The sequence below is a fragment of the Magnolia sinica genome, chromosome 11, assembly GCF_029962835.1.
Source record: "Magnolia sinica isolate HGM2019 chromosome 11, MsV1, whole genome shotgun sequence".
In the NCBI taxonomy this organism is placed as follows: Eukaryota; Viridiplantae; Streptophyta; class Magnoliopsida; order Magnoliales; family Magnoliaceae; genus Magnolia; species Magnolia sinica.
The window spans coordinates 73,404,470-73,431,817 of NC_080583.1; the positions used below are offsets into that span (position 1 = coordinate 73,404,470).

At 39.6% G+C, this 27,348-nt stretch overlaps 1 protein-coding gene across 1 annotated transcript; it reads left to right on the forward strand.

Moving 5' to 3' along the window:
- The first annotated feature begins 13,998 nt into the window (after nucleotides 1-13,998).
- On the forward strand, nucleotides 13,999-18,211 carry LOC131218174 (protein ATAF2-like). The gene is made up of 4 exons (XM_058212853.1): nucleotides 13,999-14,149; nucleotides 17,276-17,344; nucleotides 17,417-17,757; nucleotides 17,954-18,211. The coding sequence occupies exons 1-4, from the start codon at nucleotides 13,999-14,001 to the stop codon at nucleotides 18,209-18,211; spliced, it is 819 nt and encodes a 272-aa protein (XP_058068836.1).
- Nucleotides 18,212-27,348: the final 9,137 nt, after the last annotated feature.

Consider the following 27,348-nt stretch of genomic DNA (forward strand, 5'->3'; position numbering starts at 1 on the left):
GGTCCACATGAGATTTTCATATTCTTAAGGTTTTGGATCTCAATTTAAATATCCATGTAAAAACAGATAGACGGCGTAGATATAAAAAAAAATTACATTCAGGTGGGCCCTACAACGTAAGGGTAACACCCGCAGAGGTTACCCGGTGTTACCGAATAACAGCTAAGCCGTTCTCGCGCAAACGGAAGCGCGTGGATTGCGTAGCTTGCCCCATGCTGACGTCACCGAATTATGTATTTCCACCGTGATTTATTTTTGTTACAGTCACGCACTGGAAGATCAAACAGCCCTCTCATGTGGATCGAATTCGGTGCGGTCCAGCCTCACCCAACATGGGTCCTGACCATGCGACCCACCTTTATTTGTGTATTCCATATCTATGTAGTTCATCTACTTTGCCAGTTCCTTCTAAGTCACGAGTAAATGTTCACTCCTCAAGTATAGGGTTGTGATGTAGTAATAAACTCGGTAAGACTGAGGTCGAATCCACAGGGACTGAAACTTGTACGTTTCCTGAAACTAGATAGAAATAGAACTAGCCTAGGATGTAATTTAAATCAAATATAAATTGATGAATAATGGTGAGAGATTAATGTAAAACTTAAGGAATTCAGAGGAAGGAAACTAGGGATTCAGAGGATCTACTTGTAGAGATCAGGGAGATCTTATGCCTGCATCAAGAATTATTGAATTTAAACTGAACTTACTTGATCTGATTTTCAAGAGATAAAAGGTATATGAATTAGAATGGATTCCATCATCTAACCATGCCCAGGAGACAAAAGCAAACAACAGGATTAACTAATTACCAACCAATCAGTAGTGCATGAAAGTTAGGAAGGGTACCGTCATCCGACCATACCCATGAGACGATGGTGAACAATAGGACTTCCTGATGTTATAAACATAAAAGGAAAGAAATATGCTCAAAACAATCACAGACCCATTGTAATTTCAGTCACAATAGACCATTAAAAAACTACAAACATTCCCTTAATAATTAAACCATAATCAAGTTCAATTCACGATTAAATAGTTAAATCAACAAATAAAGTCTCCCATCTCACTACAAGCTTCACCTCTTAGCCCTAGCTAAGAGGTTTAGCCACACACAGGCATGATGCGGCTGGATCTCTTAGACAAAGCAAAATAGAAAAAAGAAAAAGAAATAAAACAAAAAAATACCAAATTCCAGCTGCTATTTCTCTTGTACACCCATCCAAAAACCCATCTGTTGCTCACGTCCTCCTCTCCTTCACATTTCGGCCACCCCCCTTCTTTCTTTCTTTCCTTTTCTTATAGGTAAGCAGGCCCTGGAGAGGTGTGCTGCCGTCCGTCCTGGAGTCGGAGTTGGTTTCTCTTCAGTTTACACAGTTGAGTTCGTATGCGCAGAAAAAGCACAAAACGACTTGTGTTTGGAGCGTATTTCCGGCATGATATCGACCTACCTATCAATTCTGAAAGCTTGGCTAGGGTATTGGCCTCCCTGTGTCTCTTCTGGACGGTCCAGATCACATATCCGACCACGAGCATGATCGCACAACGGCCCAACAGCGGCCGATTTTCTTGGACGCAGGCCTGCGAATTTCTTGCGCTGTGAAGTGCAGTGGCCCCATGATCAGTGTCGGAGGAGAAATCTATGCCGTCCATTAATCTCCCCTCGAAAAATCGGTTGGGAATGGTCAGTTTTGGGCTGATTTCGGTGTGGCCCACTGAATTTTCTCCCTACCGTCCGTCCTGCGTTTGGACTGTTAAAATTTGATCCATGTTTTTTTTCAGGAAAAACCCCACCTAGGGGAGGGTCACGACCTCCCTCTGGACTCAATGGTTGGTTCAGATGGACGATCTGGATGAAAGGTGGGCCCCAGTACGTGAGATCAGCGGACGCTGGTGCGTCCGCTGGTTGTCCGTGCTTGAGAAGGAGAGGGAGACGGGTCTCCGTCGTTGACTGGGAGACTCCAGTCCAGTGCACAGTGGGCGTACGCCTGCTGTGTGCACAGGCCATGTAAAGTGGGCCCCACCTTGATGTTTTATTCAAAATCCAATCCTTCCATCCATTTTGCCATCTCATTTTAATCGCAAGGACCAAATTTAAAGCGTATCCTGATAGCAGGTGGGCCCCATATCACTGTTTTGGTGGCTGATCTGTCCATTGAGCCACTTTTATTGGGATCTGAGGGTTGAAATTTGATGTGTACGGTTAATTCATGGTCCTCAGGCCACGTATGAAGTTTCGAACTGATCAGATGGTGGGAACCCTATGATCTTATATTCTGGACGTCTTTTAGGCCGGTTTAAGATGAGTGGCTGGACTTTCTCTGATCTTTGACGTGTAAATCCTCGATCGTGCTCCCATGGGGCCCCGTCCAATGTCTTAGTGATGCCTGAGCTTTAAATCCATGCTTTTAGCATCCTTTCCAGTCCGTGCTCGTAAATACACTCTGCATCACAAACACGATTAAATCGGGCCATTAAACGGTATCATACTGGTAAATCCATACAATAACTGGGTCTGATATGCAATATTTGACCCACAACAGTAAAAAATATGAGGCAGAACCAAATCTCAGGTGAATCGTACCATAGGAACCATTGGTTATTGACCATTAAAAATATCGCGTGGGCTGAACAAGTTTTGGATTTAGCTTATATATATATATATATATATATATATATATATATATATATATATATATATATATATATATATATCATGCCCCTATTATTGATAATATGAACATGGGGTGTACAATTCATAATTATAGGAGGGCACCACAAAAAGGTCGCACCACATCTATCATATAAAAAAAAAGGAAGCAATAAGGAAAGCAAACAAAAAGCGAGAGGGACCGCGGAAAAAGGCCTAGCACAGGCTGCCCAAGAATCAAAACAGGGCTTGAAGAAAGAGGGAAAACGATCAACAGGGGCACTGCGCGGGGATAAGACCCAGGCAAGCACACCAAAAGAGCTATCCAACTCCCGTTTTCCGTTTCCCTCTCCTTAGCTGCCCTGCATTTGCTTTGTCAAGAAGAAGAGCTCCCCTGATGAGTTGGGGAAGCGAGGAAATGGAAGGGAAGGTCATGTCCGCCGCTCCACCACTAGCAATCTTGGCTAGACCATCCGTTATGGAGTTGCCCTCGCGAGGGATGTGAGAAAACCGCAGGTTCAGAGATTGACAGAAATGGAGAATGGTGCTATGCTGATACCACAGGTTCCAGCCACATGAGAGGGGAGATGAGGAGACAACTTCAAAGACGATGCGGGAGTCAGTTTCTACTATAATGTTGCAGAGCCCCATATCTACACAAATTGACAGGCCGTTAACCATAGCCTGCGCCTCAGCGATGTTATTCGAGGCTGGGCCGTACATTTTGTGGAAAGAAAAAAATCAGGTTCCCAGAGTGGTCCCTGCAGATGCCACCCCCTAGCTCCTGGATTGCCCTTAGCTGATTCGTCAACGTTAAGTTTCAACCAGCCCCTATCTGGTTTAGCCCGCTTGATGACTTGGGTTGAGGTGGAAGAAGATGATACATGATTTTGAATGCCCGGAGCTTGCATAATTAGGCTTTCTCGGGATGAGATGTCGTCTGGGCTAGGAAGGAGGTTCCTAACCTCGTTCAGCCAGCGAGAGACTTTATGGATCGTCTGGGATGTGGAGAAACTAGAGTTTTCAAATTTGGCTTCATTCCTGCCTAACCAGATTTCCCATATGATGAATGGAGGGGCTAAGCCACGGAGGATCAGCCATCTGGAGGATTTTTGCGCAATCAAACTCCATTGGTGGACCCGCTGCTCAATAGATTGATTGCCGAGGAAAGGAATGCAGGAGGTGAGCGAAGAAGGACCAAACCTTCGAGGCAATGTAACCTTGACAGAAGAGGTGGTTAAGACTCTCTACATTTGGCTGAGTAGAGCTAGAGTTGCCTAGGGAATATGGGATAGAGCAAGCAGGGTGGCTGAGAGGGAGAGGCTGAAGTGTGAGACGCATGGGCGGCAACCTCTGTAGCAGGGAGGGGTTGCTGACGGGTAGGCTCTCAGTAGCAGCAGTAGAGCTATGCATTGCAGGGACCTGATGGCCCAAGGAGATGAGCTCGAAAGAGCTAGAGGGGTTGCCTATGTCGCAACAACAACACTTGGACGCGAGGCTGATTCTGATTCTCGGGATGGACAAATCAACTGAGACAGCCCTATGCATCACCTTTCAGAGGAGAATCGCTATCTTCGGGGGGACTAGTTTGTTCCAAGCCCAAATGGTAGCGTTCGATGTCTCGCTGCTTGTGGATAGAGTTCCATGCGGATAGAAGCGAAAATTTTCCTGACGAATTCAAGTTCTGTGAGAGATGGATACATTGCTCTCCTTAATCGGGTTGATGATTTTAGATGGAAGGATTCCAGTGATGGAGGAGAAATCCCAAGTACCTGAGGGATTCTAGAAGTCTCTTATCTTGGCTTTGCTGTTAGTGACAACAGAGGGGGAAAAAACGGCACCAATTAGCAGACCTCCACCCGTCCAGTTATGTGTCTAGAAGCTGATATCTCCTTTCCCTATCATCCATTTGGAGTTATGGATGAAGAAGAGCAGTTGAGCTTGAATGTCCTTCAAGGATTTGGAGCCCTCCAACTTGGAACGACCATCTTCATTGATGAATCTCCGAAGATACTTAGCTGAGAAAAGTCTGGCTCAGAGAGAGTTACCTGCTAAGAGGTTTCAGGCCATTTTGCATTGAAAGTTACGCATAACGTCATGAAGTTGCCTGACACCTAGACCCCCTTCCGCCTTTGGGTATCACACTCTCTCCCATGTAATCCAGTGCCTTCTGCTACCCGCATCGGTATTCCTCCCCAAAAAAGCGGGCAAGAGCTTTCTCAATATGATTGCAGGCCTTCTTGGGAAAGTTGATGGCTGACATCACGTGGATTAGAAAACTTGAGAGAACGTGCGTGATTAGCACCAGTTTGACAGCCTGGCTGAGGAGCGTAGCTTTCCAGCCTACGACTTTCGACTCAATCTTCTGGATGAGAGGAAGGAGAAGCATGTATCTGATTCTACCTTTGCACAGCGGGGTTCCCAGATAAGTAACAGGGAGGGCATCTTGCTTGAAGCTTGATAGCTGGCTGATTTTCCTAGCCCTATTGGCCGGAGCACACCTAGGTAAGATGAAGAAGCTCTTCGCATTATTGATTCTCTAGCTTGAGGCTCTCTCATAGGTGTGGATGAAGGAGAGAAGGTAGCGAATAGATTTGATCCTACCATTAAGAAAAATCACCGTGTCATCAACAAATAATAGGTGGGAAATAATTGGGCAGTTTATGGGGGACTGAATATTAGCTGGCAAGCACCTGAGAGGAAGAGGCGATTCAATGTTGAGGGTTAAATATTGCATATCAGACCCATTTATTGCATGGATTTACAAGCATGATTCCGTTTAATAGCCTGATTTAATTGTATTTGTGATGCAGAGTGTATTTACAAGCATGAACTGAAAAAGGGTGCTTAAACCATGGATTTGACACTCTGATGACACCCAAGGCAAGGGACGGACTCCAGGGGACCAAGATTGATGGAATTACACACCACGGATCCGAGGAAATCAAGTTATTCACGTTAAAGAGGCCCGAAATTGGTGAAAAATGCAAGATCATATAGTTCTCGCCATCTGATTGGCTCAAAACTTCATACATGGCCTGAGGGCCATAAATTAACCGTGCATATCAAATTTCAACCCTCGGATCACTATGGAAGTACCCCAACTGACAAATCAGCCCATAAACCGTTGATTCTGGGCCCACCTGATATCTGGAACTGTCTCAACTTTGGTCTCGACGGTTTAAATAAGATGAGAAAGTAAATGGCTGGATCAGATTTTCAAATCACATCACATTGGGGCTTGTACGTGAGGTGTGTACACTGCACGTGTACACGTGCCGAGCCGCACCGAACCACGTTACGCGGGTCAGTAGCGCTGACCCACATCTCCTTCTCAAATACGGCAGTTGCCGTTTCACGCGGCGAGATAGACGGACGGTTTTACGGACGCTAGTGGGCCCCACACATTGTCCTAGTAGGAAATCCAAACCGTCCATCGTGTAGAGGGCCTCGACTACTACAAAACCTTGCTGAGATTTTACGCCCATGCATGCACATGTGCGCGATATAAAGGCCACAAACAGGCGGTCCTGCGACGTTCAAAACGATTTTTGGGGTGATTTCTTCTCTGGGTCGCGTCAATGGATGTTCAAAACCACTCATTCTTGACCGAAATTTCGTCCTGAATCCAATGGACGGGGTGGATTTCTCAGAAAATACCCCTGTGGGGCTCACCGATCACGTCAGCGCCGGACGTGTGAAAGGCTACGCACGTCCGCGAAATCGGACTTTCCAGGCAGTTGTGGCCCATCATCTTTGATCATATGACAGATCTGAACCGTCCATCGTGTAGGTCAGCCAAAACACTTCCAAGAGACGCTGATTTTACAGAAATAATGCAAGGAACGCGAGAGTTATGAAGCCCCGAACTTGGCTGCGAAAAGGCTTTCGCTGCGCGTGCGATAGCTTCCCAAATCCGATTTCCACCACTCCAAAAGCTATAAAAAGAATTCTAAACATGGAGAAGGGATCTATTGCTTGAATAAGAGACGTCAGATAGAGAGAAAGAGGCAGAGAGAGGACTTGGGGCTGGACGTCATGGAGGCTGAAAACGGGAAGAGTTTGACAGGGACGTGAAGCGGGTTTTCTCTCTTCTTCCTTCTTGTTCTTTTCTTTCTCTTTTTATTTCTATTTGATTTGTTCAAGGCCATTCATGTGTGGCTAAACCTCTTAGCTAGGGCTAAGAGGTGAAGCTATAGCGAGATGGGAGAGTCTATTCTATGCATTTAAATTAAATTTCTGAATAATTTAATTTATTTGATTATTATAAGGAATATTTTTATTAGTCTTTAATGATCCTATTGTGACTGAAATTATAATGGGTTTGCAATGACTTTGAATATTTCTTTCCTCTTTTTATGTTTATGAAGTCGGGAAGCCCTGTTGTTCATCATTGCTCCATGGGCATGGTAAGATGGCAGTACCCTTCCTGATCCTCATACATTGTTGATTGGTTGGTAATTAGTTTAATCCTGTTATTTGCTTTGTCTCCTGGGCATGGTTAGATGATGGAATCCATTCTAATTCATATACCTTTCACCCCTTGAAAACTATATCAAAGGAAGTCTAATAAATTTCCATGATTTCTGAAGCAAGCATAAGTTCTCCCTGATCTCTACAAGTGGATCCTCTGAATCCCTAGTTTTCTTTCCTCTGAATTCCTTAAAGCTTTAGATAATTGTTCCACAATTATTTCTTAAATTCTACTTGATTTAGATTACATCTTAGTCTAGTTCTAGTTCTATTTAGTTTCAGATTACGTACAGGTATCAGTCCCTTGGGATTTGACCTCGGTCTTACCGAGTTTATTACTACATCACAACCCTATATTTGGGGAGTGAACAAGTTTTTGGCGTCGTTGCCGAAGATTGACGATTACGATTCTTTGAAATTAATTAGTTTTAGAATTAATTTGAGATTAGGATTTTACTAACTTTAGTTTTAAATTTTTATTTCTATTTGATTTCTAGAACTAACTTGTTTTGTGTTTTGTAGGATCCTGACATAAACTTCTAAATTGGTAATCCTTTTCTAATTCCTCTACTTTTTCTATTTTTATATATATAGATATTATATATATATATATATCATATATACCTAATTATTTATATTGTTATTTATTTTATTATTTTATTTATTTATTTATTATTATTATTATTATTATTATTATTATTATTATTATTATTTTGAATAGTTTACTTTTAGAAACTTTCCTCTTTTGTTTTTAGAAACTTGGCTAGTTATTTCCTTTTTTTTAGAGTTTCTTTCTAATTTTAGAAACTAACAAATTTTCTAATTCTGGAACTTTCCTTCTTAGAAATTAATTTTCTAATTCTAACTCTTTTAGAATCTAACTTTGTTTCCTAATTTATTTTTAGAAATTTCTACTTGTAGACTTTTTGTTTAAAAACTAACATTACTTTAGAATTTTTAGATTTAGAAATTAATTTCTTGTTTTCTTTTACAGGATCTTAATATAAGAATCTCTAGTCGGTAACATCTTTCTAACTTCTCCTCTTACTTTATGTATTGCTATAGGATTCTTTTTTCTAGGATTAGACTCGAGTTAGGGTTTTACCATGGAAGCGTGGGGTACGTGCATATGTCGAGATGGATAAGAGATATTAGGGAATGCCCTGAGGGTTGTGAAATTCAACGTATACCTCAAGATTTTCCTCCATAGAACAGACATTGAGAGCCGACTAAAACGTTATTTTCCATCTATTAATAGGGCCGTATATGATCGTAATTATGGAAAGCGAGGATTATTATCAACCATCATATTCTCCCATGTATGATCGGTATGACTATAACAAAGGAAACATCAAAATTTGGAAGATGAACCAACTATATGTTATAATGACTACCCTCTTGGATACCCTACCATTGATATCCAACCAGAAACAATCCAAGAGGATTTAGCTCGGCATAGCCTGGCCTATCTCACGGAATTGAGAAAATCGTTGGAAGCGCTTAATTCGCGCCTTGATAAGATAGAGGAGGCTCGGTTATCTCAACCACAATTCATTCCAGAAATACAATGCGAGAAAAGTGATCCTAACTCGCTTTGGAAGAACTCTGGAATTACAAATGAGGAGTTGGATTCTATCAATGAGCATATGGTTCAATTTTCCGATGAGTTGATCTCAATGACTGTTCAAAGGAATGGTCAAGATGCGTGGGTATCTTTCAAATACAGTGATGATGACACACTTTCCTCACATGACACACAGGATCTCAATGATGACGTAGAGGTTAGTTTTTTCAAACCTCAACCGAACTTAGGTGTAGAATGTGAGGAGAGCGACCCCATCCCAAGTGTGTACTGCACGGAATTAGACGATGATGCTTATTGGGATGATGATCATGAATGTACAACCCAAAGTCCCCTAGAATCAATCTCAAGTTTGGTCCAGGTCAATGATCAAGATGTACATGAAGTGGTCGGTCATAATGAGCCACTCCCCTCACCTGACATGTCTGATTTTAAGGTGGAGGATGAGCCCCTTACAATCGACCCTTCTAACTCTTGTGAAACATGTTTGGACCACTCCTCTGAATTAAATGATGATGTGATTCGGGAGAAGGACGAGTTGCTCGCTACGACCTTGGAAATTGAAACCACTAAGTTGAGGCCACCATCTGAGTTGTACACATTTGACAATTCAACACCTCAATTGAGTAGTTTCAATGAACAAAGTGATCACATCGATGCTTCCCCTATTGATTTTCAATCTATCTGTGTAGGGCTGGAGCAAGAGAGCACACCTCCGTTTACCTTTAAAGACAATGGATTCCTTAGGCATATCATCACAAGTTTTAATATGTAAAATGAGTCACCCTCATCTGAATGTCCCAACTCTTTTGATGATTGTTTGGCATACTTTGCGATTCAAATGATCCCATGATAAGAGACATAGTAAATGCCTTGCGAGACGACATCTCGGTAGTCATCACTGACCGAGAGAACCCTTACTCCGAAGCCCCTTCTTCCACAGACCACTGAATGTTTACCATTAGGGGAGGAGGAGCTGAAAATTGAACCGAAGTTTGCTACTTTGGAATGTGTTGAGACTACACCACTTCTGAAAATTTTTCTCAATTTGATCTACTTGTAGTCTCCGATTCACCATGGGATACTAACTTTGCAACTTTTTACACGGGTGAATCATATATATTTTGGATACCTCAAGCGAATCAACAGCAAAACTTTAACGAGGTACATAAGTTTCTATGGAAGGTCATGCTCCAAGGCGTCCAAGCCTATTGTAAAAAGGGCTTTTGGATGATCCTGTTGAGGAACTTACTGAGAAACTTATCAAGATACTGGCCGAAAGAGGAACCTTGCGGATTGACTCAGTAGTTTTTCCTTGCTTTCTTAGGACTAGGGTAGTTTCCTTTATGCTGTTTTAGACGGTAAACTTAGCGCTCCTGGGAAGCAACCCAGCTCTTCATTTCATTTGTTTTTATCATTAGTTAGTTCAATGTTTGTGGGTAACATTACTGCAAACCCTCACGAGACTACAACTCGTCCACTAGGGGCAACCTAGGGGTTTAAAGGCTTGTTGCATAAGCTAAATGCAATCGAGAGTACCTGCGAAAGTGGTGTAGGTAGGATTTCATTTTTGTTATTTTTATTTTACTTCTGTTGGTTTCTCTCTTGTGCTGACCCGATCTTACGTAGATATCTTTGGAAAGCCTTTTGATTCTTTCGTCCAGGTACTATCTTTCCATCACTCCTCTTATATTTTTGTTGTCCCATGTGCATTGCATGCATACATCTTTTACATTGAGGACAATGTAGATTTTAGGTTGGGGGTGGGAGATTAGGTTACCTAATCAGTAGTTTCTTAGTCTTGAGCAAAAATTGTGAAAATTTTTAAATTTTTCTGAAAATTCTTGTGAATTCGAAGTGATTTTAATGGCCATCTAGGGCACTTGGAATTGCAAGATACATTATGTTGATAATTTATGACTCTTGGATTCAGTTATCTGTTAGATTTCATAGTTAAGTTTGAATTGTTAATCCATTATTAGAAGTTGTAAACATTGATTGAGTTATAATTTCACTTGTCACATCTCACTTTCACATTAAGGTTCCATTCGATATTGAAGGATTAATTTGGCGATCACTAAGCTTAAAAGGAACCAACTTGAGAAATTGAAAGGATTGGGCGAATGGTCTACACCATAGGTTTGCTCTTTATAGGTGTAGATTTAATTCCCTATGAATGATATGTGAAAAAAATTTGTGTGTACAGTCTTTATCATAGGTTTGCTCCCTGTAGGTGAGGATTTGATTCCCCTTCTTAGCGTTACTTTTAATGGAAAAATCAAAAGCTGAAGGAATGAAAAGATGATCTGTGAGGCAAGTTTTTATTATCATGAATCTTCTTATTGGTTACCAATGATATTCTGAAATAGAGAAGTGAATTTTAATGATGATAAGTTGAGATTACACTGTACACCCATGGAACTCAATGTTTAGAATTTTTCTAATTGATGGATTAATACTTTGAACTTGATTATGAAGTTTACCGTGCGCTTGTGTTTAGGAGAGTAATATCCAACATTCATGAATCTAGGAATTCTCGTATCTGGATTATTCTACAAAAATCACTCGAGTTTATAGAAATTGTTCTGTAATTCTCAACTTACTTTTCGCATACTTTGCTCGGGACTAGCAAGATGCTGGTTGGGGGTTGTGTTGAGGGTCAAATATTGCATATCAGACCCAGTTATTGCATGGATTTACAATCATTGATACCGTTTAATAGCCTGATTTAATCGTGTTGGTGATGCAGAGTGTATTTACAAGCATGAACTGAAAAAGGGTGCTTAAACCATGGATTTGTTTAACTCTGATGACACCCAAGGCAAGGGACGGACCCCAGGGGACCAAGATCGATGGAATTACATACCAAGAATCCGAGGAAACCAAGCCATTCACGTTAAAGAGGTCCGAAATTGGTGAAAAATGCAAGATCACATAGTTCTTGCCATCTGATTGGCTCAAAACTTCATACATGGCCTGAGGGCCATAAATTAACCGTACATATCAAATTTCAGCCCTCGAATTACTATGGAAGTACCTCAACTGACAGATCAGCCCATAAACCATTGATTTTGGGCCCACCTGATATCTGGAACTGTCTCAACTTTGGTCTCGACGGTTTAAATAAGATGAGAAAGTAAATGGCTGGATCAGATTTTCAAATCACATCACATTGGGGCTTGTACGTGAGGCGTGTACACTGCACGTGTACACGTGCCGAGCCGCACCGAACCACGTTATGCGGGTCAGCAGCGCTGACCCGCATCTCCTTAAATACGGCAACTGCCGTTTCATGTAAAACGGACGGACGTTGTCCGTTTTTACGGGCGCTAGTGGGCCCCACAGAGCATACGTACGGACAATCCAAACCGTCCATCGTGTAGAGAGCCTCGACTACTACAAAACCTTGCTGAACTTTTGGACCCATGCAAGCACACGTGCGCGATACAGAGGCCACAAACAGGCGGTCCTGCGACGTTCAAAACGATTTTTGGGGTGATTTCTTCTCTGGGCCGCGTCAATGGACGTTCAAAACCACCCATTCTTAACCGAAATTTTGTCCTGAATCCAATGGACGGGGTGGATTTTCCAGAAAATACCTCTGTGGGGCCCACCGATCACTTCAGCGCCGGACGTGCGAAAGGCTACGCACGTCCGCGAAATCGGACTTTCCAGGCAGTTGTGGCCCACCATCTTTGATCATATGACAGATCTGAACCGTCCATCGTGTAGGCCAGCCAAAACACTTCCAAGAGACGCTGATTTTATAGAAATAATGCGAGGAACGCGAGAGTTATGAAGCCCCGAACTTGGCTGCGAAAAGGCTTTCGCTGCGCGTGCGATAGCTTCCCAAATCCGATTTCCACCACTCCAAAAGCTATAAAAAGAATTCTAAATGTGGAGAAGGGATCTATTGCTGGAATAGGAGACGTCAGATAGAGAGAAAGAGGCAGAGAGAGGACTTGGGGCTGGACGTCATGGAGGCTGAAAACGGGAAGAGTTTGACAGGGACGTGAAGCGGGTTTTCTCTCTTCTTCCTTCTTGTTCTTTTCTTTCTCTTTTTATTTCTATTTGATTTGTTCAGGCCATTCATGTGTGGCTAAACCTCTTAGCTAGGGCTAAGAGGTGAAGCCTGTAGCGAGATGGGAGAGTCTATTCTATGCATTTAAATTAAATTTCTGAACTTAATTTGATTTAGTTGATTATTATAAGGAATATTTTTATTAGTCTTTAATGGTCTGTTGTGACTGAAATTACAATGGGTTTGCAATGACTTTGAATATTTCTTTCCCCTTTTTATGTTTATGAAGTCAGGAAGCCCTGTTGTTCATCATTGCTCCATGGGCATGGTAAGATGGCAGTACCCTTCCTGATCCTCATACATTGTTGATTGGTTGGTAATTAGTTTAATCCTGTTATTTGCTTTGTCTCCTGGGCATGGTTAGATGATGGAATCCATTCTAATTCATATACCTTTCACCCCTTGAAAACTATATCAAAGGAAGTCTAATAAATTTCCATGATTTCTGAAGCAAGCATAAGTTCTCCCTGATCTCTACAAGTGGATCCTCTGAATCCCTAGTTTTCTTTCCTCTGAATTCCTTAAAGCTTTAGATAATTGTTCCACAATTATTTCTTAAATTCTACTTGGTTTAGATCACATCTTAGTCTATTTCTATTTCTACTTGGTTTCAGATAACGTACAGGTTTCAGTCCCTGTGGAATCGACCTCGGTCTTACCGAGTTTATTACTACATCACAACCCTGCCTGAGAGGAAGAGGCGATTGAGCCCTTTGCTGAGAACCTCGGCTGCGATGATAAACATCTTCGGGGATAGAGGATCGCCTTGCCAGAGCCCTTTGGATGATTGGAAGAAGTCGAAGTTCCTGCCATTGGTGGATAGGGAGAACCAGCAGTCTTCCCAGCATTGTTGAGCCAAACGGACCCAGCCAGGGTCAAAACCGAACTTCGAAAGAACCCAGCGGATGAAACTCCATTTCAGGCGGTCATATGCCTTCTCCATGTCTAGCTTAATAATAATGTTGCCCCCATGAGCCTTCCTATCAATCTCAAAGGCCAGGGAAATGCTATCAGTTATTGATCTACCTTTAACGAACACACTTTGTTCATGGGAGATGATGTTAGGGAGGATATTGGATAATCTGGAGCGATGATTCTGGAAAATATCTTATGGATGCAGATGCATAAACTGATGGGTCTGAAGTCAGCAAATGTCGTCCCATTAGACTTTTTCAGGATGAGGAATATGGAAGTGCATCGAAAAGCTCTAGGATGATGCCTCCTGTGAAGAATTCACACGCCGCCTCAAGAACATCTTTAATTATATTCCAACACGAAGAGAAGAATGCACTTAAAAAGCCATCCGGACCTGGGGCACCATCTGGGGGGATTGCAATGACTGCTTCCCTGACTTCATCCATAAAAGGTGGTCGTGAAAGGAAAGAGTTCATTTGACCAGTGACAATGGGAGGGATGCAGTCGAGAAGATTGTCTTCCTCTAGAAGGTGGCTGGATTCAGATTGAAATAGTTACTAGAAGAAAGAGACAGCTGCTTCACCAATCTCAGAGGTTGATGAAGTGATTGTGGTGCCCGATTGGAGTTTGATGGCTAATATGGTTGATCTTCTTCTACTATCAATCATGGAGTCGTGGAAGAATCTAGTGTTGCGGTCGCCATCTTTGAGCTATATATATATATATATATATATATATATATATATATATATATATATATATATATAGAGAGAGAGAGAGAGAGAGAGAGAGAGAGAGAGAGAGAGAGAGAGAGAGAGAGAGAGAGAGAGAGAGATATGGAAATGGTTTTATGCGGTCGAACATCAACACCATGCATTTGATTGGTCCCCTTTAAATTATGGGATATCCCAAAAATCAGATGTATATGGAACTCAGATAGGCCATACCATCTAAAATCACGTGAAGACATGCCTAAAGCATATAAAAGCACTTGGTGGGGTCCACCTGAAATTTGGATGTGTCTAAAACTAGGTCTGACCCCTCATCTAAGTGGGATACACATAATGCATGGGCTGGATTTGTAAACCACATCTTGGTGGGCCAAAAAATGATTAATGGGAGGGTAACCCCTCTCAACTTTTATATGTGGTGTGGCCCAACAAGTTATGGATTGACTTGATTTTTAAGCATGAGGCCCACCATGAAATGATGCATCTGACTGATTGGGGTTGATGTTTGACACGCATCACGGTGGGGCACACACAGCTCGACCTCATGGGAAACCTCATGGGAAGTTCCCATGAGGTCGACCTCATAGAACCATTTCTCATATATATATATATATATATATATATATAGAGAGAGAGAGAGAGAGAGAGAGAGAGAGAGAGAGAGAGAGAGAGAGAGAGAGAGAGAGAGAGAGGAATGCTCATCGGCGCACCAGTTCTCATTAGAGCTCCTTATAACTATTTCAGAACTCATCTCCTATGATATCAGCACAAAATCTGAGCTGTCCATGTGATGCAGTCCCCCATGAAACCCTCGGGGCCTAACTTTCACCCTGATACAAAACTCTAGTGGGCTATAGTAAAGAGAAATACAAATCAAGGGAGAAAAATATTTACTTTTGTCATGGCCCACCAGAGTTTTGGATCGGGCTGAAAATTAGGCTTGTGAGGTTTCAGGCTTGTTCATGACATGTGTGCAAAGGTGCTCAGGAAAGAAGGTGCGCAGGTGAGCATTCCTCTTCACACTCGATTGCCCTCTAAACAATTTCTATTGTGTGGCCCACGTGAATCCCAAATGAATAAGGTTTTTTGGCCACTAGCCTAAAATTTTAAAATTTTAAGTGGAATCTACTATTTGTATTACAAAACTCTTTTATTTTTTCTTTTCGTCATTAAGCGTAGTATGGGACTAATATTAGAGAAACTTTGTGGGCTCTTGAAGTTCAAGAGTCGCCTCCTAATCAATTTCACCCTCTTTATCCTAAATGTTCTCTAGGTGCTGGAGGGAGGGAGATGTTGAAATATGTGGTTTTTGAAAAATTAAAATATTCAAAAATTTTGGGATTTTTGTTTTGCCGCTAAAACACTTTTTAAAATTTTAAAATTGAAAAGTACGGTGTGTGCTTTTGTCCCACATTGGAAATGATAGGAGAAGAATCGAGATTTATATGCGGAGCTGTATGTAATATTCTTACTTAGAGCTTTGGAGATTGAGACGCTCAGATTGCATGCGAAGTGCAAAGTACGCCAACTAGCGCCACTACAGCCACACTGCCCGTGCCCGAGCACGAGCGTATGCATGCGTGTGTGCAGGTATGCCACACTAAAGAAAATAAGTGGGAGAAATGTTTACACTTATATTTGCAAGGCCTACCATGATGATTATATGAAATCCACTCCAACCATGAGATACCACATTCATGTGGGCTATATCAAAAGAAATATTTGGAGGATGATCGTTAACATATACACTATTTTCAATCATGTGGTCCATCTAAATCACAAATATATAAACATACTTGGGCTTTGGTTGTTCAAGCAATGTGTGGCCCACCGTGATGTATGTGTTTTATCTCCACCCTGTCCATCCATTTTCCAAATAATTTTAAGACATAATGTCAAAAGTAAATAAGATATAAATCTCTAAGTGTATCACACCATAGGAAATAGTAGTAACTGAACACCCACTATTAAAAATTAGAATGCGCTCACCGTAATTTTTCTTTGTCATCCAACCCGTTGATAAAGTCACAAGGACATTGATGAATCGAAAACACAAATATCAGCTTGATCTAAAACTTTTGTGGAGCCAAAGAATTTAATGGTGGTTATTCAATCACCACTAATTACTATAGTGTGGTCCACCTCCGATTTGGATCTGCTTTATTTTTGGGATCATGCTTTAAAATGAGATGAAAAAACAGACAGACGGCGTGGATATAAATCACATACATCATGATAGGCCCGACAGTCCCGAAACCAATCAGATACACTGAAGCCGCTACCTATCAAGACGGATTCATTGACTCGTGTCCACGTCCTATTACTGCTACTAACATGTTGCCCACCTGAGATTTGCATTAACCCAGAAAGAAAAATGGACGGTGAGGATGTGCTGACGGAGCTTTCTCTTAGACGTCATACGTGTGCAGGGTACATGTGTCTTAAGAAGATTCGCAGCAGGGGATATTCAATCAAACGGCCTGTTTCCCTGAAAGTCTCTGAGATATCCTCAACCCATTTCGAATAACCTATCAACGGTTTCGATGCCCCAAGAAGATTAATTTCAACGGCGGGTGTTTCCATTTTTGTCATATCTCAGTAAACGTGGGAAGGTACACGTGTGGTGATGGAATAGCCGGGTGCGTACTATATATTCAAATGAAAGAATCACTCCTCACTTGAAAACTCCCGTTCTCTTCTTTCCAGATATCAAGCAAGTTCTTCTTCTTCATCTTCTTCCTCCTCAGAGAGAGAGATGAAACCTAATTTGAAATTCCCTCCAGGTTATCGATTCCTTCCCACTGACTCTGAATTATTACTACATTATCTTAATAATAAGAATGCAGGCCTTCCACTTCCCGCTGAAATAATCCAAGAAATCGATATCTACAACTTCAATCCTGATCAGCTTTCAAGTAAGGAAACAAACGATTCTTTCTTTTCTTTCTTTCTTTTTTTTCCATCTAAAATCAAGATTCGATTTGCAGGTCAGTTTGAGGTTGAAGAGGAGAAAGACATGTATTTCTTCACACAAAGGAATCGTAAGTATGAGGGTGGATCACGACCAGCTCGGAAAGCAGGAAACGGATACTGGAAAGCTACTACCGGACATACAACGGTTCTTGATCAAGAAAAAGTAGTTGGGTATAAGATGAATTTGAAATTCCATGTTGGTACGGCGCCTAAAGGGAAAAAAACAGATTGGCTAATGACAGAGTATAGCATCGACGAGGTTGATCCTCCTACAACAACGAGTGCTACTGAGATGGGCAATGGAAAGAGAAAGAGGAAGATGGTGGCTGCAACTCAGGAGGATCATCACATAAGAGTAAGAAACAAATAACTCAAATACATATATTTCAATTGCATCTCTATCACACAAGTTTATATATTAAAAATTAGGATATGTAAACATCTAATGTATGAATTCAAGTACAATACATTGCATGGTGTCCTAATAACCTGAAATATCTTTGTTTATTTATTTATTAATTAATATGATTGTATTTTGATTTTCATTGCAGATGAATGGATTTGTTTTGTGTCGAATCTACAAGAATAGGTGGGCAGATAAGAAAACTAACGAAACCACTAACGACATGCAGTCATCAACTTCATTTTGGGGCAGGCTAATCGACGAAATAACTCCAGAAGTAGATAGATGTACGTGGAATAACAACGAAGATTTCCCACCACTAACATTATCTGAGGTAGATAGATGGCTGTGTGATGACAACGAAGATCTCCCACCACTAACATTATCTGATTTCATCGCCAACTAATATGGGACATCAACATGTTCGGCCTTTTGATCATCTTTTTGTGAATTTAAGATAGGTAGTTTATTTCTATTTTTATTTTTATTTCTCATTATTTAAAAATAATAATAATTACAAGAATTATTATTTTTTGGAACAGATGAAATAATTTTATTATTTTCTTGATAATGATACGATGTTTTTGTTATGGTTGATATTTCAAAAATGATTGGTAGAGCTGTAAATGGGCCGAGTTCAGGCCCATTATATCTGGCCCAAATAGTTCAAAGACAGCGATTGGCTGATTTATGCTTATCTTTACTTCTTTAAGAAGACAAGTTTTAGAAATTGGGGTGATTCGTCCTTAACACCCTAGTTATCGGTGGGGCCCACTTGATGATTCTTTTTATATCTACCCCATCTATCCGGTTCTGGCTCATTTTAGACCTAATTTCAAAAATTAAGTAGATCTGGATATCAGGTGGACCACACCACAGGAAACAGTGGTGTGTGAGTTCCTCACCATTAAAAATTCCATAGGCTCCATAGGAAGGTTTTTCTGATGTTTATTTGACATCCAACCTCTTAATAATGTCAAGAAGATATGTACGAAGGAAAAAGTACAAAGATGAGCTTGATCTAAAACTTTTGTAACCCACAAAAGTTTTTTAATAATCATTCATTACTGCTTCTAATGATGTGAGGACAGCGGCGTGGATATACAAAAATTAGATGAAGGTGGCCTACAAGGTAACGCACACACACCCCCTTGAACCCTTGACCGGGTGTTCAAACTCCTAGAGTCTACCACCGAAGCAAGAGTAAGGATCCAACATCACAAAAGGATTCAACACATACCATAAAAATATATTACAGGCCACAAGTATTGAATTAAGCTAATATTTTTGTTGTCCCTTCATATAATATCAATGTGACCCTACACCAAGGTTTCAACTACGGATGTCATTATTAACATTGCTTTCTGTGGTGTGGTCTGCTCTGACTTATTTTTGGGCACATGCCCTAAAATGATCTCAAAAAATGGATGTGCAATGAGGATATAACTCATACTTAATATGGTGGGCCAACAGAACTTGGTGACCTAAATGCCGCTTTCTGCGAAAGCGAAAATCTTTCACAATTCATGTTACGGAAGCTATGTGGGGCTACATAATGATTGTTAAAAATCTACATTTCCCATCCGTTTTACCCATAAAGTTAGGATATGATCATAATGATTGTTAAAAATCTACATTTTCCACCTGTTTTACCCGTAATGTTAGGATATGATTCAAAAAATAAGATAGATCCCGAACTCAACTGAGCATTGAAGAGAGGAAAAAGTTGGCAGGGAAATGCCACTTTTTCTTGGGGATGTTTATGTGCCATCCATGCCTTTCATAAGGTCATTCATGCTGGCTTGAATTGAAAGCACAAAAATATTAGCCTATCCTGGACTTCTTCCTCCCACTAATGTTTAAATGTTGATGTTCAATCCTCATTGTCCTTTGAGGCCCACTTGAGTTTTGCATCTGCGTTATTTTTTGCGTCACACCTTAACATAATCTACCAAAATGGATGGATGGAGTGGATTTGTCACCAGCATCATGGTAGGCCCCACCTAGCACGTGTTCTTGGGAGGGGATGCTTTGACTAGTGACGTAGGTGTTCTGTGGGCCCCACAATGATGTATGTATTTTATGCATGCCGTCCATCCATTTTTCCAGATAATTTTACGGATTGATCTGAAAACCGAGGCATATCTAAATCTTACGTGGACCACGTGAAAAAAAAAAAAAAAAAAAAAATGAATTTCTACCATTAAAAACCTATTAGGGCCATTGTAATATTTATTTGACATCCAACCTATTGATTAGGTCATACAGGCCTGGATGGAGCCAAACAATAAAATATCAATTTGATCCAACGCTGTTGTCCCTTTGAAAAGTTTTTATGGGTGGATGTTTATTCAACACTATTTCCTGTAGTGTGGTCCACTTGAGATTTGGATATACCTCATTTTTTGTCTCATACTATAAGGGCGTGTTTGATCCATGAAATTGAATGGTATTGAATTGTATTAGATGAGATTAACATTATTATTGTATAATGATTGCATGTATGGAAATACCATGGTATTGTAGTCATCCAATCCCGTGTTTGGGAGAAAAATTTTGCTACCTGAAAACACTGGATTAAGAAAAATCATGTTTAGTAGACTATGAAATTATAATCAAATAACCAAATTCAAAACGAATGTCATTCACTTATATACATATGATCCTAATGTCATGTATAAATGGTGTATATAGATGGATGACATGGATAAACACATGCATTAATGTGAGGCCCACATATGTAGTAAATTTCAAAATCTATGGAAATCCTGCATGAGACCGAATGCAATTCCATAGGAGTAAATGCAATTCTATCCCACTTAATCCCAACGCCAAACACTCTCTAAAATGATAGGAAAGAAACACATACATCATGGTGTGGCCCATTCAGGAGCGGATTAGGTGTTACCCGGGTAAGAGCTCATTGCAGGACCCACCTTGAGGACGTGTTGTATATTCACACCGTATATCTGTTTCTCCCGCCTAATTTAAGACTAGTCAGATACAAATCTAACAGCGATTGGCTGATTTATGCAATCCTTATTTCTCTACTCCGATCACTTTTTAGAAATGACCAAGTGATTCGTCTGCAACGGACACGCCGCATCCGGAAACGGAAGCGGATTGCGTCGTGTTGACGTCACCAGGTCTTAGCATGACATATGTGTTACATCTACACCTTCTATTAATTTTGGAAGAATATTTTAAGGCTCAACAAAAATAAAATAAAATAATGAAGCAGATCCAAAGCTTAAGTAAACCATAAAAAGTTTTTAATAATCATTAATCACTACTTCTAGTGATGTTGTCCACCTTTGATTTGGATATTCTTAAGGTTTGGGTTTGCAACTTAAATTTCGATGGGAAAACAGATGGACAGCGTGGATATTAAAAAAAACAAGAAGGTGGGTCCTACATGGTAAGGGTAAGGTGATACCCGGTGTTACGAGCTTGTTAGGAGCTCGGACAGGCTAGGCTCCGAGGGACCTCCGTGATGTATGGATTCCATCCACACCGTCCATCCTTTTTTTATCTGATTTTAAGATATAATTCTTAAAATAAGAAAGATCCAAGGCTCAAATAGAACACACATGGGAATTAAATTCTTACTTTTGAAATGTTGTAAGGGACAACAAGTTTTGGATCAAGATGATATTTGTGTTTTCACTTCATCCATGTGTATACGACTATATCCACAAGGTTGTATGACAAATAAAAACATGGTGGGCCGTAAAAAGGTTTCAATGGTGGGCATCCTTAGCACCGCTGCTTCCTGTTGTGTGGTTTACTTGAGCCTTAGATTTGCCTTATTTTTAAGTTATCAATCCAAAATGATGTGGAAAAATCGATGGCCGATTTAGATAAAAGTCATACATCACGGTGGCACCTCAGTGGCCCCTTGAAGCTTCGGATTGGGTGGTTTGGCCCATGCTGGTGTGCTAATGTCAGCAAGTTCTCTAGTCCCACCATGATGTATTTGTTACATTTATGCATACATATATTTTGCAAGAACACACCATGCAAAAAAAAATGAGGCAGATCTAAAGTTTAAGTGTACCACACCACAAAAGCATCAAAGATTCGATGCCTATTATTGAAAACATATTACTAGCCACATAAGTTTTGAATCAAGTTAATATTTCTATTGTCCCTTTGTCCAGGTCGATGTGACCTTACGTTATGGATGCCATTATCATTACTGCTTTCTGTCTTGTGGTCCACTTAAGCTTTGGATCTACTCATTTTTGGGCATGTATGTATGGTATGTTATAACTCAAACATAGTGGTGAGCCAATAGAACTTGGTGAAGTAAACACACCATGTAATCCGCTTGCTCCAAAGCGAAAACCTTTAGCAGCTTCTGTTAGTGAAGCTAGGTGAGGCCCATCATGATGATTATTAAAACTCTACTTTGTTCATCTATCACTATAGGAAATTCCACTTTTACTGACGAAAAAATTCGTCGGTAAATGATCGTTTTTTGTACGTAATGAGTTTTAACAGCAATGGTAAGACTTTTATCGACGACTGTTTTCGTAGATAAAAAATATAGATGCAACTTTTACCGACGAATTTTTTCGTAAGTAAAAATGTTCACGAAACTTTTACCTACAAAAACTTTCGTAGGTAAAAACTGTCGGCACTGGTAAGACTTTTACATACGAAATTGTTCGTGGGTAAAATGATAGGTTTTCGTAGGTAATAAGTTTTACCAACGATTTTTATTGACGAAAATGGGAATAAAAAACTTTTCCCTATGAAACTTTTGGTAGGTAGAAATGTGGTTAGAACTTTTACCTACGAAATGTTTCGTAGGTAAAAAACGTATGGAAAGCTTTTACCTATGAAATATTTTGTAGGTAAAAGTCTCTCTTTTTTTTTCTCCCTCACTTTTCGGGCAAAAATTCCTGATATACACCTGTTACAATATATTTCATCATATTCTTCCTGATATATATACCTATTATAATGTATTTCATCATATTCACATTCACATCCATCTAAACACAAACTACGTACATCCATCCAAACACAAACAATCTTATCCACATCACATTCATCCACGCATAAATACATATAAGTTTAACATCATAAATAAAATACAAAAAATCACAAAGATAAAGGCAAAGATGGTGGGGCATCGGTGGGTAAGCGTGCTGCGATAGCTTGAAACATCTCAAATATTTCAATATAGGTTTAGGTTATAAGTTATATGTTTAGGTTTAGGTTAGGTAATAGGTTAAAAGTTTAGGTTATAGGTTAGGTTATAGGTTTAGGTTTAGGTTTAGGTTTAATTTAGGTTATAGGTTTAGGAATTCTGGTTCGGGTTCGGGTTTAGGTTATAACTTATAGGTTTAGGTTTAGGTTTAGTTTAAGCTATAGGTTTAGGTTTAGGTTTAGGTTATAGGTTTAGGTTTATGTTTAGGTTATAGGTTCAGGTTTAGGTTTAAGTTATAGGTTTAGGTTTAGGTTATAGGTTATAGGTTTAGGAATTCTAGATCGGGTTTGGGTTCGGGTTCAGGTTCGAGTTTAGGTTTAGGTTATAGGTTATAGGTTTAGGTTTACGTTTGGGTTTAGGTTTAGGTTATAGGTTATAGGTTATAGTTTTAGGTTTAGGTTATAGGTTTAAGGTTATAGGTTTAGGTAATAGGTTATAAGTTATAGGTTTAGGTTTAGGTTAGGTAATAAGTTATAGGTTTAGGTTTAGGTTATAAGTTATAGGTTTAGGTTATAGGTTTAGGTTTAGGTTATAGGTTTAGGAATTCTGGTTTGGGTTTGAGTTTAGGTTTAGGTTTAAGTTATAGGTTATAGGTTTAGGTTTAGGTTTAGGTTATAGGTTATGGGTTATAGGTTTAGGTTTAGGTTATAGGTTATAGGTTATGAGTTATAGGTTTAGGTTTAGGTTCAGGTTTAGGTTTAGGTTATAGGTTATAGGTTATAGGTTTAGGAATTCTGGATCGGGTTTGGGTTCGAGTTTAGGTTTAGGTTTAAGTTTAAGTTATAGGTTATAGGTTTAGGTTTAGGTTTGTGTTTAGGTTTAGGTTATAGGTTTAGGAATTCTAGTTCGGGTTCTGGTTCGAGTTTAAGTTTAGGTTTAAGTTATAGGTTATATGTTTAGGTTTATGTTATAGGTTATACGTTTAGGTTTAGGTTTAGGTCATAGGTTATAGGTTTAGGTTATAGTTATAGGTTTAAGTTTAGGTTTAGGTTATAGATTCAGGTTTAGGTTTATGTTATAGGTTATAGGTTTAGGAATTCTGGATCGGGTTCGGGCTCGAGTTTAGGTTTAGGTTTAAGTTATAGGTTATATGTTATAGGTTTAGGTTTAGGTTATAGGTTATAGGTTTAGGTTTAGGTTATAGGTTATAGGTTTAGGTTTTAATGGTGGAAATTCAATCACTACTTGTTCCCATGGTGTGGTCCACTGCCACTTAGATTTACCTCATTTTTGGGATAAAGCACTTAAATTTTCATAAACATGGCTTACTCCAATAAATTTGAGCTTTATGTTACAGGTTTAGGTTTAGGTTATATGTTTAGGAGTTCTGGTTTGGGTTCGGGTTCGGGTTTGAGTTTAGGTTTAGGTTTAAGTTTTAGCTTATAGGTTTAGATTTAGGTTATAGGTTATAGGTTTAGGAATTCTGGATCGGGTTTGGGTTCGGGTTCGAGTTTAGGTTTTGGTTTAAGGTTTAGGTTTAGGTTATAGGTTATAGGTTTAGGTTTAGGAATTCTGGATTGGGTTCGGGTTCGGGTTCGAGTTTAGGTTTAGGTTTAAGTTATAGTTTATAGGTTTAGGTATTGGTTATAGGTCATAGGTTTAGGTTTAGGTTTAGGTTATAGGTTATAGGTTTAGGTTATAGGTTATAGGTTTAGGTTCGGGTTTAGGTTTAGGTTATAGGTTATAGGTTTAGGTTATAGGTTATAGGTTTAGGTTTAGGTTAGGTTATAGGTTATAGGTTTAGGTTGTAGGTTATAAGTTATAGGCAATAGATTAACCTATAACCTATAACCTCTAACCTATTACTTAAACATATAACCTATAAGGGGTTATAGGTTATAGGTAAATATATGTAGTTTATCTACACCGTCCATCTGCTTTTCCAAATCATTTAAGGGGTTGAAACCAAAATTGAATCATATCCAAAACTCAGGTGGACCATACCACAAGAAACAATGGGTATAATGATTTCCATCATTGAAACCTTTCTAGGGCCTGTAGTGATGTTTATTTTAGTGAAGACATAATCAACAGGTTAGATATCAAATAACCATTAAAATGGGGGCTAGGAAATCCTTAATGGTGAAAATTCAATCACTACTTTTTCCCATGGTGTGGTCCACCTGAGATTTAGAACTACCTCATTTTTGGGATAAAGCCCTAAAATTATCTTTCAAAATGGATGGACAGCGTGGATAAAACACATAAATCATGATGGGGTCCAAATAGCACCCATCAAATAGATATTACCAACCAGATGACCAATATATGCCAAACAACGGTTCTCACCTTCCAGAGACCCCGCTCAACATCCGGATAGCTCCGACGCACATCCAGATCTGCTCTATCAATTTCGAGCTAATACATAAACAGGCACCTATCCAAATGGCCAGACCACCCATATTGTTGTCCATAGGAAATGGACATCAATATCATGGTCATAACAGCGGTTCTCACCTTCCAGGGACCCCTGCTCAACATCCGGATAGCTACGACATACATCCGGGTCTGCTCCATCAATTTTGAGCTAGTACATAGACACGGGCCTGTCTAAATGGCTAGGCCACCCATATTGCTGTCCATAGAAAATGGACAGCATTGTCATGGTTATAACAGTGGTTCCCATCTTTTAGGGACCACCGCTCAATTAAATCCTAAATTAGTTACTCATCCAAGGTTGGATAGATTGTAATACTTTCATATTCTCATTTAAACGTCTACGCCAAAAATTCGGCATCATCTCCTTATGTATTTCCAGATAACTTGATCTTACGTTACATTCTAATGCTAAATATCTAAAGTAATGTAAAGATATTTGCCATTGGATACGGAACGAAAGAAACATATCCAGAGAGAAATGAGGAGATGGATCGCAGATCAGGCATGAACATTTAAATAAATTAGATAAAAGTATACTATCCATCTAACCTTGAACTGTCCAAAATGGGACAATTTGAGCGATTTTCATGACAACAAAAACACATTATATACATATGTATGGCCACATAGAAATACTCAAACGGTTAATTAATTATCTAACTTACAAATCACAATCATAAGTCACAACTATAAACTAACAAGTCACAATAATAAAAGGTATTATAAGGACATATGTAATGCAGCAATCATCTCACCAGTATTCATACTACCTCCACAACTAATTTCTTCCTTCATTCTCATAAACAATAATACAATAAAAATAACTAAATATACTTACCAGTATTCATACTACCTCCACAACATAAACATATGTTATGCAGCAATCATCATATCATAAAGAATTCGACAAAATCGGAACAAGGTATTATTATCTCTAGCAGATTAAAAATAACATAAAAGGTAAGTAAAGCAAGAAGTTTTTAATGGTGAGCATCACTGTCCCACTGTTTTCTGCGCTGGGGTCCATTGGAGCTTTGGATTTAACTCGTTCTTTCGATATTGCCCTAAAATGATCTCTCTAAGTGGATGGAAGGTGTGGATATAAAACATACATCATGGTGGAATGAGAGGTATATAAATATCAGGTGGACCACACCACATGAAAACAATAGTGATTGGTTATCCATCATTAAAATCCTCGTAAGGCCCACTGTACTGTTTATTTGACATCCAATCTATTTATTAGGTCATATAGGCCTAGGTGAAGGGGAAAAACAAAAATCATCTCGATCCAAAACTTTTATGGCCCCCAAAATGTTTTAAATGGTTGACACTCTTTCAACACTGTTTCTTGTAATGTGGTCCATTTCATATTGGGATATGCGTCATTTTTGGTCTCATGCCGTAAGATGATCTTTAAAAATAGATGGACGGCATGGATTAAACACATACATCATGGTGGGGCCAACAGAGTAGCAACCACCAGCCATTGGATGGTGTCGGGGGGAGTAGCCAATCTGTTCCCCTTAATCTTTGGATATGATTCATTTTTTAGGTAATTCTCTAAAATGATCTTGAAAAATGGATGAACAGTGTGGGTTGATCCTGAATTTTCGGTAATCCAAAACTCAAGTGGACCATGCCACACGAAATAGTGTGGAATAATGATTTCCACCGTTGATACCTTCCTTGGGCGCACAGTAATGTTTATTTGACATCCAACATGTTCATAATATCAAAAAGATATGAACGAAGAGAAAACACAAACATCAGCTTGATCCAAAACTTCTATGGCCTCTAAGAATTTTTCAATGGTATATGTTCAATCACACTATTTGATGTGGTGTGGTCCACTTGAGCTTTGGATATGCTTTCTTTTTCTTCTTTATACCTCAAGTTATCTGTTAACATAGATTTTTTTATTTTTATTTTAAAATAGAACCCAC